Source organism: Ranitomeya imitator, chromosome 4 (genome assembly GCF_032444005.1).
Source record: "Ranitomeya imitator isolate aRanImi1 chromosome 4, aRanImi1.pri, whole genome shotgun sequence".
Classification (NCBI taxonomy): Eukaryota; Metazoa; Chordata; class Amphibia; order Anura; family Dendrobatidae; genus Ranitomeya; species Ranitomeya imitator.
Window position 1 is genome coordinate 79,760,433 of NC_091285.1, and position 18,061 is coordinate 79,778,493.

Below are 18,061 nucleotides of genomic sequence, written 5' to 3' on the forward strand. Positions count from 1 at the left end.
CGCTGGCTAGGCATAAGGCAGGGCCACAAGCGCTGGCTAGGCATAAGGCAGGGCCACAAGCGCTGGCTAGGCATAAGGCAGGGCCACAAGCGCTGGCTAGGCATAAGGCAGGGCCACAAGCGCTGGCTAGGCATAAGGCAGGGCCACAAGCGCTGGCTAGGCATAAGGCAGGGCCACAAGCGCTGGCTAGGCATAAGGCAGGGCCACAAGCGCTGGCTAGGCATAAGGCAGGGCCACAAGCGCTGGCTAGGCATAAGGCAGGGCCACAAGCGCTGGCTAGGCATAAGGCAGGGCCACAAGTGCTGGCTAGGCATAAGGCAGGGCCACAAGTGCTGGCTGGGCATAAGGCAGGAGCACAAGTGCTGGCTGGGCATAAGGCAGGAGCACAAGTGCTGGCTAGGCTCAAGGCTGAGGCTTAAGTGCTGGCTAGGTAGTAGACAGAGGCACAAGTTTAAACCAGGCATAAGGAAGGGGCACAAGTGATGGCTAACTTTGTGTAAATGGTGAGGCACCCATAGGAATGAAGAGCTAGTTTTCAACCCTCTGCTCTGTACTTGAACATTTAGGACTTGATACTTTGTAGAAAAGTGAGGAGCCACTACACAACTCCATGCTCCAAATGAGCATGCACTTCTGTCCTCTTACCTGACTTACCTGTCAACACAGCATTTCCCATACAGATTAAAATATAAGCAATAGAAAACAGACAAGCTGTTCATGGCTAAAATGTTTTATTCAGGCCATAATATGTTCTAATACAATTTTAAAAACAAATTAATTTGGTAATTTAAATGATGGTAAAATCCCAAACCATGGACAAGGCTTTATAACCCCCACATAGCGCAGGCAATGCAGAGGGTCCCCCCCCCCCCCACAGAGCGCAGGCAATGCAGAGTCCCCCCCACAGAGCGCAGGCAATGCAGAGGGTCCCCCCCACAGAGCGCAGGCAATGTAGAGTCCCCCCCCACAGAGCGCAGGCAATGCAGAGGGTCCCCCCCACAGAGCGCAGGCAATGCAGAGGGTCCCCCCCCCACAGAGCGCAGGCAATGCAGAGGGTCCCCCCCCACAGAGCGCAGGCAATGCAGAGGGTCCCCCCCCCCCCACAGAGCGCAGGCAATGCAGAGGGTCCCCCCCCCCACAGAGCGCAGGCAATGCAGAGGGTCCCCCCCCCCCACAGAGCGCAGGCAATGCAGAGGGTCCCCCCCCCCCACAGAGCGCAGGCAATGCAGAGGGGTCCCCCCACAGAGCGCAGGCAATGCAGAGGGGTCCCCCCACAGAGCGCAGGCAATGCAGAAGGTCCCCCCACAGAGCGCAGGCAATGCAGAGGGTCCCCCCACAGAGCGCAGGCAATGCAGAGGGTCCCCCCACAGAGCGCAGGCAATGCAGAGGGTCCCCCCACAGAGCGCAGGCAATGCAGAGGGTCCCCCCCCACAGAGCGCAGGCAATGCAGAGGGTCCCCCCCCCACAGAGCGCAGGCAATGCAGAGGGTCCCCCCCCCACAGAGCGCAGGCAATGCAGAGGGTCCCCCCCCACAGAGCGCAGGCAATGCAGAGGGCCCCCCCCCACAGAGCGCAGGCAATGCAGAGGGTCCCAACACAGAGCGCAGGCAATGCAGAGGGTCCCAACACAGAGCGCAGGCAATGCAGAGGGTCCCCCCACAGAGCTCAGGCAATGCAGAGGGTCCCCACACAGAGCGCAGGCAATGCAGAGGGTCCCCACACAGAGCGCAGGTAATGCAGAGGGTCCCCCCACAGAGCGCAGGTAATGCAGGGGCACAAGTGCGGGCTAGGCATAAGGCGGGGGCACAAGTGCTGGCTGGGCATAAGGCAGGAGCACAAGTGCTGGCTAGGCATAACGCAGGGGCACAAGTGCTGCCTAGGCATAAGGCAGCGGCACAAGTGCTGGCTAGGCATAAGGCAGGGGCACAAGTGCTGGCTGAGCATAAGGCAGGAGCACAAGTGCTGGCTGAGCATAAGGCTGAGGCTCAAATGCTGGCTAGGTAGTAGACAGAGGCACTAGTTTAAACCAGGCATAAGGAAGGGGCACAAGTGATGGCTAACTTTGTGTAAATGGTGAGGCACCCATAGGAATGAAGAGCTAGTTTTCAACCCTCTGCTCTGTACTTGAACATTTAGGACTTGATACTTTGTAGAAAAGTGAGGAGCCACTACACAACTCCATGCTCCAAATGAGCATGCACTTCTGTCCTCTTACCTGACTTACCTGTCAACACAGCATTTCCCATACAGATTAAAATATAAGCAATAGAAAACAGACAAGCTGTTCATGGCTAAAATGTTTTATTCAGGCCATAATATGTTCTAATACAATTTTAAAAACAAATTAATTTGGTAATTTAAATGATGGTAAAATCCCAAACCATGGACAAGGTTTTATAACCCCCCACATAGCGCAGGCAATGCAGAGGGTCCCCCCCCCCACAGAGCGCAGGCAATGCAGAGGGTCCCCACAGCATTTAGACATTTTTAACAGAGCCCCCACAGCATTTAGACATTTTTAACAGAGCCCCCACAGCGCATAGACATTTTTAACAGAGCCCCCACAGCGCATAGACATTTTTAACAGAGCCCCCACAGCGCATAGACATTTTTAACAGAGCCCCCACAGCGCATAGACATTTTTAACAGAGCCCCCACAGCGCATAGACATTTTTAACAGAGCCCCCACAGCGCATAGACATTTTTAACAGAGCCCCCACAGCGCATAGACATTTTTAACAGAGCCCCCACAGCGCATAGACATTTTTAACAGAGCCCCCACAGCGCATAGACATTTTTAACAGAGCCCCCACAGCGCATAGACATTTTTAACAGAGCCCCCACAGCGCATAGACATTTTTAACAGAGCCCCCACAGCGCATAGACATTTTTAACAGAGCCCCCACAGCGCATAGACATTTTTAACAGAGCCCCCACAGCGCATAGACATTTTTAACAGAGCCCCCACAGCGCATAGACATTTTTAACAGAGCCCCCACAGCGCATAGACATTTTTAACAGAGCCCCCACAGCGCATAGACATTTTTAACAGAGCCCCCACAGCGCATAGACATTTTTAACAGAGCCCCCACAGCGCATAGACATTTTTAACAGAGCCCCCACAGCGCATAGACATTTTTAACAGAGCCCCCACAGCGCATAGACATTTTTAACAGAGCCCCCACAGCGCATAGACATTTTTAACAGAGCCCCCACAGCGCAGACATTTTTAACAGAGCCCCCACAGCGCAGACATTTTTAACAGAGCCCCCACAGCGCAGACATTTTTAACAGAGCCCCCACAGCGCAGACATTTTTAACAGAGCCCCAACAGCGCAGACATTTTTAACAGAGCCCCAACAGCGCAGACATTTTTAACAGAGCCCCAACAGCGCAGACATTTTTAACAGAGCCCCAACAGCGCAGACATTTTTAACAGAGCCCCAACAGCGCAGACATTTTTAACAGAGCCCCCACAGCGCAGACATTTTTAACAGAGCCCCCACAGCGCAGACATTTTTAACAGAGCCCCCACAGCGCAGACATTTTTAACAGAGCCCCCACAGCGCAGACATTTTTAACAAATCCCCCACAGCGCAGACATTTTTAACAGAGCCCCCACAGCGCAGACATTTTTAACAGAGCCCCCACAGCGCAGACATTTTTAACAGAGCCCCCACAGCGCAGACATTTTTAACAGAGCCCCCACAGCGCAGACATTTTTAACAGAGCCCCCACAGCGCAGACATTTTTAACAGAGCCCCCACAGCGCAGACATTTTTAACAGAGCCCCCACAGCGCAGACATTTTTAACAGAGCCCCCACAGCGCAGACATTTTTAACAGAGCCCCCACAGCGCAGACATTTTTAACAGAGCCCCCACAGCGCAGACATTTTTAACAGAGCCCCCACAGCGCAGACATTTTTAACAGAGCCCCCACAGCGCAGACATTTTTAACAGAGCCCCCACAGCGCAGACATTTTTAACAGAGCCCCCACAGCGCAGACATTTTTAACAGAGCCCCCACAGCGCAGACATTTTTAACAGAGGCCCCCACGGCATAGACATTTTGCAGAAGCCCCCACGGCACATAGACATATTTAGCAGAAGCCCCCACGGCACATAGACATATTTAGCAGAAGCCCCCACGGCACATAGACATATTTAGCAGAAGCCCCCACGGGGCATAGACATTTTTAGCAGAGCCCCCACTGCATATAGACATAATGAACAAGGTAGCCGTGGCACAGTTGTAAACACAGTTTAAAAAATAAGTTAAGTACAATTCTCACCTATCCCTCCCCCCTGCTCCTCAGCAGCGTGGGGCATAATGAATGCAGAGGGTCCCCACAGAGCCGTCCCCGACCCACACAGTACACAATGCAGAGCCAGCAATACGGGGCTCCCTGCAGAGCTAATGTACAGCCCTCCCCCAGAGCAAAATACTAAGGCTTAAGGAAGAACACAATGCAGAGACCCCACGCACACACAGTACACACTGCAGAGCCACACACAGTGCACACTGCAGAACCTACACACAGTGCACACTGCAGAACCTACACATACCGCCTTCCAGGTAGAGAACACAATGAAGTAATAAAAATAAAAAAACACATTGCTCTCCTATCCCCTATTTCCCCGCTTCTCCTCAATAGTGTGGCGCGCAATGACTGACGTGCATAGACGTCACCGGAAGCTCTCCTCCATCATGGATTTCATCTGTGGGGGCAAGCATCACGCTGATACAGTTGAATGCATGATGGAAGCTGGCAACGGGCCATAGAGAAATGTCAAGCTTCCCAAACCAATCACGGCGTACAACAGCTCTTACCTTGCTCTGACGTACGATTGGCGCGCTTTTAGCCAGCATGACGATGCACGTGGCAGGTATTTATAGAGCGCGGGTGGACACGTGACACCGGAAGTGCGTCATCTTCAGTACCGTATCACGTGGGTGATCACCAGTTGTCATGGCCGTGGGTAGATGCTGGCGCATGCGCAGGGGCAGTTATGTAGGAGGCGTGTAGAAGGAGCAGGAGCAATGTCAACTTTGTCATTGACAGCGGGCGAACGCCCGCGCATGCGTGCTTGGAACTGAGTGGAAGCTCTGCACTGTAGAGACTCCGCTCTTCCCGTGACGTCATCCCTCTAAGGCTCAGCACCAGTCTAGACAAGAGCAGCTGATTGGTACTGAGTATACGGTTGTGGCTAAATCCCAGTCGGCTAAACGCCCTGGTCCTTCTGTGCACTGGGATTTAGCTTTCTCACACAGAGTCGGCTATTTCCTAGTTGGCAGAGGGACCAGGTCCTTTAGCCGGCTTGGATTTATCCTGCTCTATATAAGAATGCTAAATCCCAGTAGATAGAATGACACTTATTGTATATAGATATATATCAATACTGTCATGTCATTTTTTGAGCTGCAGCCTAGATATGACATCTGATTACACATTTATTTATACGTGACAATTATACACAAGAATTTTCCCCTTAATCCCAGTGTGTACAATATTCTGCGCCAATCTGATCCGCGTAGCATTTTATTTACTGGTGATCATATTTGTAGATTACACAACCACAGATTTTTTCCATGCATGCACCTAGGAGTGTTTTAACCCTCAGGCCATTTTCCATTTTTTAACATTTTTTTTCCTTCCCATAACTTATTTTTTCATCCACATCGCCTTTTGGTATTTTTTTTTTTATTTTGGCGGGACGTTCTTATTGATACCATTTTGGCGCGGATACCATGTTTTGATCACCTCCTATTTCATTTTATTGCAATGTTGTGGCAACCAAAAAAAGTCATCATGGCGTTTCGAGTTTTTTTCTCTTTGTGCCGTTTACTGATCAGATTATTTTACATTTTGATTGGTCAGACCTTTCTGAACACGTCAATTCCAAATTTCCAATTTATTTTTTTTAAATGGAGCAAAAGTGATATTTTTTTTTTCTTATATTTTTATGATATATGACGTAACTACATCATGCGTTGTGAAGGGGTCAATACTATAACTATTGGCCAAATGGACCTAATCCTTCTGCCGACTTGGATTTAGCCTGCTCTCTGTGAGAAAGCTAAATCCCAGTCGGCTAAAGGTCCAGGTGCCTGTGAGTGTTTTAATACTAGATCTAGTAGGTTAAAGGACCAGGTCCCTCTGTGCACTGGGATTTAGCTTTCTCAGGCCAGTCTCACACGTCCAGATAATTCCGGTACCGGAAAAATCGGTACCGGAATTATCTGTGTCCGTGTGCTGGTGCGTTTCTGTAGCACATCAGTGTGGCACACGTGTGCCCACTGGGTACCACATGCACCGTGCCGGAGGCAGCGCTAAAGTTTAGCGCTGTCCCCTGCATTGTGCTGAAGCCCCATTCATATCTTCCCTGCAGCAGCGTTTGCTGTGGAGAAGATATGAATAATAGTGTGTAAAATCCAGATCCAGGTCCCCACCCCTGTGCGCCCCTCCTCGCTGTGATTAAAATACTCACCCAGCTCGCGGCTCCCTCGTAGCGTCCTGTCCTGGCCGCACCTTGTACTGTATGAGCGGTCACGTGGGGCCGCTCATTTACAGTAATGAATATGCGGCTCCACCGCCCATAGGGGTGGAGCCGCATATTCATTACTGTAAATGAGCAGCCCCACGTGACCGCTCATACAGTACAAGGTGCGGCCAGGACAGGACGCTGCGAGGGAGCCGGGAGCTGGGTGAGTATTTTAATCACAGTGGGGGGGGGGGGCGCACAGGGGGTGGGAGGGGGGTGGGGACCTGGATCTGGATTTTACACACTATTATTCATATCTTCTCTACAGCAAACGCTGCTGCAGGGAAGATATGAATGGCGGATTCAGCACCAGTGGGGGGGACAGCGCTTAATGTAGCGCTGTCCACTGCACGGCACACGGACAACATCCGTGTGCTGTATGTGTTTTACATGGACCCATTGACTTTAATGGGTCCGAGTAATCCGTGCGCTCCCACGAACACTGACATGTCTCCGTGTTTGGCACATGGAGACACGGTCCGCAAAAAATCAATGACATCTGCACAGATGCATTGATTTTAATGTGTGTACGTGTGTCAGTGGCTCCGGTACGTGAGGAAACTGTCACCTCACATACCGGAGCCACTGACGTGTGAAACCGGCCTCACACAGAGTCCGCTATTTCCTGGTTGTCAGAGGGACCAGGTCCTTTAGCCGACTTGGATTTATCCTGCTCTATATACGAATGCTAAATCCCAGTAGATAGAAGGACCTTTATTGTATATAGATATATATGAATCCTGTCATGTGCTTTTTTTGCAGTAATATTGAGCCGCAGACTAAATATGACATCTGATTACACATTTATTTATATGTGACATTTATATGCAAGAATTTTCCCCTTAATCCCAGTGTGTACAATATTCTGCGCCAATCTCTTCTGCGTCCCGTTTTATTTACTGGTGATCATTTTTGTAGATCAGACAACCACAGATTTTTTCCATGCATGCACCTAGGAGTGTTTTAACCCTCGGGCGGTTTTCCTTTTTTTTAAAAAAAAAAAAAATTTCCTTCCCATAACTTATTTATTTTTCCATCCACATCGCCGTTGGGAATTTTTTTTGTTTTGGCGGGACGTTCTTATGCCATTTTGGCGTGGATACCATGTTTTGATCACCTTTTATTTCATTTTGGCCGGGATCACACATGCGAGAAATATGTCCGTGTCTCGCATGGTAATACCCGGCATTGCCGCCGTCACTCAGGAGCGGAGAGTGCGGCCGCATAGCAATACATGCGGCCGCACGCTCCGCTCCTGAGTGACAGTGGCAATGCCGGGTATTACCATGCGAGACTCGGACGTATTTCTCGCGTGTGTGATCCCGGCCTTTATTGCAATGTTGCGGCGACCAAAAAAAAAGTCATTATGGTGTTTCAAGTTTTTTTCTCGTTATGCCGTTTAGGCTATGTGCACACGTCAGGTTTTTTGTGCAGAATTTTCCTGAGATTTTCCTGAGGAGAAATTGGCACCACTCCCAGGAAAACCGCATGCATTTTTTGTGCGTTTTTTGTGCGTTTTTTATGCGTTTTTTTACATGCGTTTTTTGTGCGTTTTTTATGCGTTTTTTACAGCAGATAAAGTTGGTTGAAAAAAAAAACCCATGAGTTCATTTCCTGGTCCAACCCCTCTTCACCATTTAGCTTCCTTGTTGAATTCAAGATGCCGCACCATCGTCTAACTCCAGAACAGAACTGCCTACTGTTGCATACGGCACTACTTTTGCTGCACCACTACAGCGAGCTGGTAAGAAAATGTCATTAGATGTGAAAACTTTCCGTATTAGGCTGGGTTCACAATGTGTACAGCAGCCCGTTCAACACATACGTTCACGGTCTGCTGCAACGCAAGTGCTGACTTTGGCACATCACTAACGCAGATGGAGCATCTGCTAGCTACATCTGCGCTAGCAGTGACAGACACGGAAACGCTGCAGTCAGAGTCTAGAGGTCCGACCGTCACTCAAATGACGGCACATGGCTAGTGATGTCAGACATAGGAGTCAATGGTGGCGCTAGCAGACTACGTTTCACCGCATTATGCAGCGGTGTTACGAAGTCCGTCAAAACGGACTGGGGGAACGCAATGTGAACCCAGCCTTGCCAGCTGTATAACATGTGTTGTACAGTTCCATGTAATAACACATACTATATTCTCCCATAGGAGCAATCGCGGAGAAGAAGGGATAGCAGACGGCAAAAAAGGATGTGGGTTCATCCCATCATTCATGAACGGGAGGAAAAGGGACACTTCCATGTTCTTTATCGTGATTTAAGGAGGTAAGATATAGTGAGAAATGGTATATTGACAGCTGTGTTTCTTTGTACCTTTTTTTGATATATACAACATACATTATGTGTGTGTTTAAAATTAAAGTTTTATGTTCCTTTTTATTTTCAGCTTTCCAGATAAATTTTCTCAGTTTTGCCGTCTTTCCATTGAGGCATTTGATCGTCTTCTAATTCTTCTTGGTCCACACCTCACTTACGAAGATACGGTCATGCGAAGAGCGATCTCTGCAGAAGAAAGGCTGCTCATCACCTTGCGGTAAGGCCTTGCTGCTAGTGCACCCCTAAATGCTGCCACAAATGCTGCCTGTTTAATCCGTAATGCTGCCGCTATGCTGCGAGTGCCCCCATAATGCTGCCAGTTTCCCTCATAATGCTACCGCAATGCTGCGAGTGCACCGGTTCCCTCATAATGCTGCCGCTATGCTGCGAGTGCACCGTTTCCCTCATAATGCTGCCCCAATGCTGCGAGTGTACCGTTTACCTCATAATGCTGCCCCAATGCTGCGAGTGCACCCTGTTTCCCTCATAATGCTGCTGCAATGCTGCCTGTGTCCCCATAACGCTAGTGGCCATGATGTGGATGTTTTATCTTGCAACACAATTTGTGTTGGTAGGTTTTCTAAATTTTTTTTTTCTTTCTTCAGGTTTTTAGCCACAGGAGAGAGCTACACATCCCTGCACCTCCAATTTAGGGTTGGCAAATCGACCATCTCGCAAATTGTACGGTGCACATGTACCGTCATCTGGCAGAAGTTGCGGCCCATCGTGATGCCTTGCCCAACCGAGGAGACTTGGCTGCAGGTTGCAGCAGGCTTTCAAACTGTGGCCAATTTCCCCAACTGCGTAGGTGCTGTTGATGGCAAACATGTGAGAGTGCTAAAGCCACCAAGATCAGGATCACGCTTCTTTAATTATAAGAAGTATTTTTCAGTGGTCTTGATGGCGGTGGCTGACGCACATTACAAGTTTGTTGCCATCGACGTTGGTGCCTATGGTAGTACTGGGGATTCTCGGGTGTTGCAATTATCACAGATTGGACTTCAAATTCTTCGAGATGGCGGCACGCTCCCAGCCCCTAGACCTTTGCCAGGTTCCACACATCCAGTACCCTTTGTGATGGTATCGGATGAGGCATTTCCCTTGAAGCCCCACCTGCTGCGCCCATACCCACGAAGAGCACTGGATGACCGGCGGAGGATTTTTAATTATAGGCTGAGCCGTGCACGAAGATATGTGGAATGTACCTTCGGGATCATGTGTAGTCGGTGGAGGATCTTTCACACTGCCATCCAGTTAGATCCGGAGACCGTGGACACTGTGATAAAGGCATGCTGTGTGCTCCACAACTATGCTCGGGAATACAGCACTGAGGTAGTTGAGGAATTACAGGTGTCAGAATTAGATGCAGTGGACAACTTTGGTCAAGGAAGGCAATGTAACACGGGTGTGCGTGTGAGAGAAACCTTTGCAGACTACTTCATGAGTCCTGAAGGTGCCGTGCACTGGCAATACTCTTGTGCCGGTGTTGAGCTGCCAGAACTGCAGAGAAGATCTGATGCCTAAACAGAATCAAGGCCCAAGACTGGACGTGAGATATAACAGCACAGAACATATGACGGCTGAACCCTATCCACTAATGAACCAGTCTGTACGGCACAGATGCTAACACCTGTGAAAATGTGAGGCGTAATCCCTATCAACCGTCGCCAAATCCCTATCTACCAAGGCCCCTTTTTAATTAATCTAATTGTAAACATTGCTAATAAATAAAAAATATTATTTAAACAATAATCGTTTCCATGTTGTTATTGTTTACCGTTGCTTAATCAGATCCCATTTCCGAGCTTCTTATTTTTATGATAATAAGAAATCTGAGTAGTTAAAATAATTTTTTTTAATAAAGTAAAAGAAAAATTAATTACATTAAAGAAACTTTTTTTAATGTATATGAACTTACATTTTATAACAAAACTTAAAGGGAACCTGTCACCCCAAAAATCACGGGTGAGGTAAGCCCACTTCTGTAATGCTGTAGATAAGCCCCCGATGTTATCAGAAAAAGGAGAAAAAGACGTTATGTTATACTCAACCACAGGCGCTCTCGCTGCTGGTCAGGTCAGATTGGCGTCTCCGGTCCACTGCGGCGCCTCCTATCTTCTTTCCATGACTTCCTCTTCTGATCTTCAGCAACGGCTCCAGCACAGGTGTACTTTGCTCGGCCCTGTTGAGGGCAGAGGATAGTACTGCAGTGCGCAGGCGCCGTGCCTATGACCTTTCCGGCACCTGCGCACTGCAGTACTATCCTCTGCCCTCAACAGGGCAGAGCAAAGTACGACTGCGCCGGAGCCGTGGCTGAAGATCAGAAGAGGACTTCATGGAAAGAAGATAGGAGGCGCCGCAGTGGACCGGAGACGCCAATCTGACCTGACCAGCAGCGAGACCGCCTGTGGTTGAGTATAACATAACGTCTTTTTCTGATAACATCGGGGGCTTATCTACAGCATTACAGAATGCTGTAGATAAGCCCCTGATGACGGTGGGCTTACCTCACCCGCGATTTTCGTGGTGACAGGTTCCCTTTAAAGAACTTTTGTAAGATTTGGTCATGAACTCAACGGTTTAACATTCAATACACTCCCGTCTCTACTGAAATAGGATGAGATATCAAAACTCAAAATTGATGGTATTCCGGTTGGTAGCCCATATCATTAAATAAGTCAGGTTGGGAGTAGACACTGCTATTGGGCATACTGGAACGATGGCCAGTTGAACTAGGTACAGGTGTATGGCCACTGTACGCATCTACTTGATTGGCCCTGTATGTTGCCGCCTGTCCGTAACGCTGCGATGCAGCAGCTGGTGGTGGTGGTGGTGGTGGAGGCATAATGGGGTTGCTGAAAACGTTGAAAATACCTGTCATTACTTGTGGAGCAGGGGGTAGGGTTGGTGTGTCATCAATTGCCATTAACAGACAATTGACAGCTGTAACGAACATTTGCTGCTTGTCCCGTGGCAGTGTTCTAACACGGTCTGCCAAAAATGACCCAAATTTGTCATGCTCATCTTGCTTAGAAGAATTATCAAGAAGATTGAGCGTTTTACTCGTTAATTGTTCTATAATTTGACCTTGTTTGGTCTTCTGTTGCACCGGTCTTTTCACTGCCACGGGACGGACAGAAGCAGCCCCCCTCCCCATGTGCCTCGACACACCGCCACCAGAGTTTGCACCAGCGTCAGAGGAAGTAGAAGTTGTGGTATTTGCTGCAACGTCATGTTCTCCAAGGGAATCACTTATTTCGGGTGACCTTCCGGACAAAGACATGTTCCCCGGAGATTCTTGGCTGTTCATTATGCTGTCTTCTACTTCCTCTCCAATACTGTCCACCGTGGTGTCACCATCGGTAAGGTCCGGAGGTGTTTGGGCAGAGATGTTGCTTTCTGTTCTGCAGACCCAAAAATAAAACACAGGTTACAAAAATACAAATCATTACGTCAAGCAACACTATTTCTTTATATTATCTACCTCCTCAAACTCCGGCTTCCCAATATGAACTTCAGCTGGTCTCCATAGGGCACCCTCTTCCTTGGCGGCGAGCTGCCACTCGGAGTCTTGAGTGATTTAAGATATCTGTCTGTGACAGACCGCCATCTCGTCTTCACATCGCCCACTGCAAATTTAAAATTTTTAAATAAAACAATACAAATCAATTCTTCTTACTTTTTTTAAAAAAAGGAAATAAATTTATACTTACAAATCTGTGTTTGCTGCTGTGTTGGGAGATTCGGCCACTGTGGAAAGAGAGCGGTTACTATTTTGGGCCAGGCATCACGTTTTGCCCCCTTGTACTTTTCACTTGACCGGTCCCAGACCTCAGGGTGTTGTTCAATCTTCATAAAAAAGGACAACAAGTAAAAAAAATTGAAATTAATTGTGGCCAACAATAAATACACGGTTATGTACATTTGCATATTTTAGATATAGTAGCATACATCGCAGCAACATAACATAGTGATCAGCCACGTAGTATATTGCACAGGCACTTAGTATATTGGCCAGCCATGAAGTATATTGCCCATCCACGTACTATATATTACCCATCCACGTAGTATATTCCACGTAGTATATTGCCCTATGTTTATGGCCAATATACTACGTGAATGGCCAATATACTACGTGAATGGGCAATATACTACGTGAATGGGCAATATACTACGTGGATGGGCAATATACTACGTGAATGGGCAATATACTACGTGGAATATACTATGTTGATGGCCAATATACTACGTGAATGGGCAATATACTACGTGGATGGGCAATATACTACGTGAATGGGCAATATACTACGTGGAATATACTACTTTGATGGCCAATATACTACGTGAATGGGCAATATACTACGTGGATGGGCAATATACTACGTGGAATATACTACGTGGATGGCCAATATACTACGTGAATGGGCAATATACTACGTGGAATATACTACGTTGATGGGCAATATACTACGTGGATGGGCAATATACTACGTGAATGGGCAATATACTACGTGGAATATACTACGTTGATGGCCAATATACTACGTGAATGGGCAATATACTACGTGGATGGGCAATATACTACGTGGAATATACTATGTGGATGGCCAATATACTACGTGAATGGGCAATATACTACGTGGATGGGCAATATACTACGTGAATGGGCAATATACTACGTGGATGGGCAATATACTACGTGGATGGGCAATATACTACGTGGATGGGCAATATACTACGTGGATGGGCAATATACTACGTGAATGGGCAATATACTACGTGGAATATACTACGTTGATGGCCAATATACTACGTGAATGGGCAATATACTACGTGGAATATACTACGTGGATGGCCAATATACTACGTGGATGGGCAATATACTACGTGGAATATACTACGTGGATGGCCAATATACTACGTGAATGGGCAATATACTACGTGGATGGGCAATATACTACGTGGATGGGCAATATACTACGTGAATGGGCAATATACTACGTGAATGGGCAATATACTACGTGGAATATACTATGTGGATGGCCAATATACTACGTGAATGGGCAATATACTACGTGGATGGGCAATATACTACGTGGAATATACTACGTTGATGGCCAATATACTACGTGAATGGGTAATATACTACGTAAATGGGCAATATACTATGTGGATGGGCAATATACTACGTGGATGGGCAATATACAAAATATAGTATATTGCCCATCCATTTTGTATATTGCCCAGCCACGTAGTATATTGCCCAGCCACATAGTATATTGCCCATCCACGTAGTATATTACCCATTCACGTAGTATATTGCCCAGCCACGTAGTATATTACCCATTCACGTAGTATATTACCCATTGACATAGTATATTGCCCATCCACATAGTATATTACCCATTCACATACTATATTGCCCATCTACGTAGTATATTACCCATTCACGTAGTATATTGCCCAGCCACGTAGTATATTGCCCATCCACGTAGTATATTACCCATTCACGTAGTATATTGCCCAGCCACGTAGTATATTGCCCATCCACGTAGTATATTACCCATTCACGTAGTATATTGCCCAGCCACGTAGTATATTGCCCATCAATTTCGTATATTGCCCAGCCACGTAGTGTATTAATGAAATAAAGACACAGAGTTTTTGACCATATTTTATTATTTGGGTATTGGAAGGGTTAAAAAAAAAATGGTTTACAATGGAACAGGTGCAATTGCACCTGTCCCATTGTAAACATTACTGCAGATGACATATATCATCTCTGCGCAGCCTCACCGGCTGAACGGAGATGAACTGATAGCATGGGAAAATTTTCCCACGCTCCAGAGTTCACCTCCGGTCAGCCGGAGAGTCCGCGCAGCTGCAGTGACTGCCGAACGAGTTCCCCCGAACAGCGCGAGCTGCGTTCGGGAGAACTCGGTATACAATTAACGGGATCGCTTTACGATCCCGTTCATTGTATCAGCGGCCGCGGTTTAGAGCAGCCGCATGTTATGTGGCTGCTCTAAACTCCAGATCATCGCGGGACAATCGTTTAATTGGATGCTGCGGAGGGTAGGTATACGTTGTGGTTTGTTATTTTAATTTTTTATGACAAGGGAATCGTGGAATTGGGCGTTTAGGTGAGTATGGGTTTTTTTTATTTTTTTTTATTTTAGGTGGCGATCGCCGGGGACAGGTAATTATAAGGTAACCACTGGCCACCAATGAAATTGTACTTTTTATTATTATTTATTCCACTGTCCACCAATGAAAATAAATAATAATTTACATATCCGTTCCACTGGCCACCAATGATAATTATTAAACACTGGCCACCAATGTAAATAATTATACACTGGCCACCAATGTTAATACACTAGCCACCAATGTAAATAATTATACACTGGCCACCAATGATCATACACTGGCCACCAATGACAATTAAGTTTAGGGGAGAATAGGGGTATATAACTAAGTTTATTAGGGGAATGGGCCCGTAACCACTGTTCACCAATGACCATAGGGGACATTTCATGGTGGAAATAGTACATTGCAGCAGGGACAGTTCAATGGGAAATACTGCTCCCATCGAGCTGAGCCTGCTGCAACGACTTGGAGGGAGCAGACATCGGCCGATGAGACTAGTCTCATCGGCCGCTGTCCGAACACACGCGCACACACATATATACACATACACACACATATATACACATATACACACACACTTACCACACTTATCATCTGCACCACATCCAGCCTCATCCGATCATACCCCTCCATGTCGGCAGCCATAATACAGGAAGACGGGAATGGTGAGTTTCCTCTTCCTGGATTATGGGATGGGCATGAATGGCATGATGGGATAGATGGCATGTCACTTCCTGTAGTTTTTCAGGAAATAAACGCTAGAAATCCGCAAATTTTAATATGATTGCGGATTTCTAGCGTTTCAATACAAGTCAATGCATGCGGGAAATCAGCGATTCCGCAAAAATAATGAACATGTTGCTTCTTTTTCCGCAATTCGTTTTTTTTGCGGAAAAAAACGCTACATTGGCACAATTTTTGCGGATTCAGTACAAAAGATTGGGAGCCTTATGTTAGCGTTTTTTTCACGTTTTTATCGCGATTTTATTGCGTTAAAAACGCAAAAAAAACGCAAAAAAACCTGAACGTGTGCACATACCCTTACCAATCAGATTATTTGACATTTTGATTGGTCAGACCTTTTCTGAACACGTCAATTCCAAATTTGTGTATTTTTTTTTTTAATTACGCAAAAGCAATATTTTTTTTTCTTATATTTCTATGATATATGACGTAACTGCATCATGCGTTGTGAAGGGGTTAATACTATAATTATTGGCCAAATGGACCAGGTCCTTCTGCCAACTTGGATTTAGCCTGCTCTCTGTGAGAAAGCTAAATCACGGTCGGCTAAAGGACCAGGTCCCTGTGAGTGTTTTAATACTAGATCTAGCAGGCTAAAGGACCAGGTCAGGGGCTGACTGGCAAATTTTGGCCTGGGGGGCAAGCACACAGCAGTGGCTCATCCTTAAAGGGGTTGTCGGATCTTATGCTACATGTCTACAGTCACTATGTGTGAATCCTCATATCGTGTGCACTGTGCGCTGTGAAGATTCTCTGGTGCCGTCAACAGGTGGTCTTGTGACCACAAGCATGCAATATATATATTACCAGACACATTTCGACTAGACTGTTTTGGCCTTGTTCAATACAGTTGCATTAGGCCATGCAAGTCTACTCGGCATGTGACCGCATGTATGCAAATCACAAACTTGCAGCCAGACACCCACCAAATAACAACAGCTCTGTGAGCAATGTGAGAAGCACAAGTCTGCAGTCACATAGAATGACACAGAGTGAATGCACCAATGACACACACACGCACAGCCCCACTGTATAATGACACACACGCACAGCCCCACTGCATAATGACACACACGCACAGCCCCACTGCATAATGACACACACGCACAGCCCCACTGTATAATGACACACACGCACAGCCCCACTGCATAATGACACACACGCACAGCCCCACTGCATAATGACACACACGCACAGCCCCACTGCATAATGACACACATGCACAGCCCCACTGTATAATGACACGCACGCACAGCCCCACTGTATAATGACAGGCACACACAGCCCCACTGTATAATGACACACACACACGCACAGCCCCAATGTATAATGACATACACACACGCAGCTCACACACACGCACACAGCTCACACACACACGCACACAGCTCACATGCACACGCAGCTCACACGCAGCTCACACGCACACGCAGCTCACACGCACACGCAGCTCACACGCACACGCAGCTCACGCACACACGCAGCTCACGCACACGCAGCTCACACATACACGCAGCTCACACACACACGCAGCTCACACACACAAACACGCAGCTCACACACACACACGCATCACACATACACATGCAGCAACAAGTATAAAATGAACAGCGCTCCATCCAGGTGTAGAAATCTTGAAAAAAATAAGCTTTATTCAGCCATGTCACAGCAACGTTTCGACCAGCACCTGGTCTTTATCAAGCATACGTATGCTTGATAAAGACCAGGTGCTGGTCGAAACGTTGCTGTGACATGGCTGAATAAAGCTTATTTTTTCAAGATTTCTACACCTGGATGGAGTGCTGTTCATTTTATACTTGTTGATTTGGCTATATCTGGGACGGTTCCCTGGATGTCGAACGGGCGCCCCAATGCTGTGAGTGCTGTCAGTTTTCGCTTTTTCTACATACACATGCAGCATCATACATGTAGCTCACACACACATGCAGCTCTGACACAAATGCAGTTCAAATTTCGTGTTTCAAGTTTGCGTGTTTCAGCGCTGCAGTGTGCTGCCTTATTTACTTAACTATATACGAGTTGGCGACTCTAGGTTCAGCACCTGTTTACACTTAGTCTATGTTGGATGTGCCGGTCAGGTTTTTGAAATGTATTCTTTAGCCTTCTGATCGTGCACTCCGCCTCCTAGCCACAGGTGTTTTATTTACAGCAGGTCCATTACCCCTCCACAGAGAGAGAGAATTTTAGTCTAGGAAGAGGTTTCACATGTGCCCATTCAGATGGAGACGTTTATTCTCAGCGAGGTAAGGCAAGTGTAGGACCTGGTATAAGAGAG

At 47.1% G+C, this 18,061-nt stretch overlaps 1 protein-coding gene and 1 long non-coding RNA gene across 2 annotated transcripts; one reads left to right on the forward strand and one right to left on the reverse strand.

Moving 5' to 3' along the window:
- The first annotated feature begins 4,760 nt into the window (after window positions 1-4,760).
- LOC138675520 (uncharacterized) lies at window positions 4,761-10,623 on the forward strand. The gene is made up of 5 exons (XM_069763841.1): window positions 4,761-4,887; window positions 8,185-8,287; window positions 8,705-8,820; window positions 8,942-9,088; window positions 9,477-10,623. The coding sequence occupies exons 2-5, from the start codon at window positions 8,204-8,206 to the stop codon at window positions 10,393-10,395; spliced, it is 1,266 nt and encodes a 421-aa protein (XP_069619942.1). The 5' UTR covers window positions 4,761-4,887; window positions 8,185-8,203; the 3' UTR covers window positions 10,396-10,623.
- A 1,362-nt stretch (window positions 10,624-11,985) lies between these two features.
- On the reverse strand, window positions 11,986-12,617 carry LOC138673950 (uncharacterized). Its single transcript, XR_011320387.1, has 3 exons — window positions 12,585-12,617; window positions 12,356-12,500; window positions 11,986-12,275 (listed from the first exon to the last, which is right to left on the reverse strand). It is a non-coding gene; the product is annotated as an uncharacterized lncRNA (long non-coding RNA).
- Between the last annotated feature and the right edge of the window lie 5,444 nt (window positions 12,618-18,061).

Coding starts and splice junctions, on each gene's coding strand:
- LOC138675520 (XM_069763841.1), top strand. CDS start 8,204: ATGCCGCACCATCGTCTAACTCCAGAACAGAACTGCCTACTGTTGCAT. Junction 8,288..8,704: donor TGCACCACTACAGCGAGCTG/GTAAGAAAATGT, acceptor ATTCTCCCATAG/GAGCAATCGCGGAGAAGAAG. Junction 9,089..9,476: donor AGGCTGCTCATCACCTTGCG/GTAAGGCCTTGC, acceptor TTCTTTCTTCAG/GTTTTTAGCCACAGGAGAGA.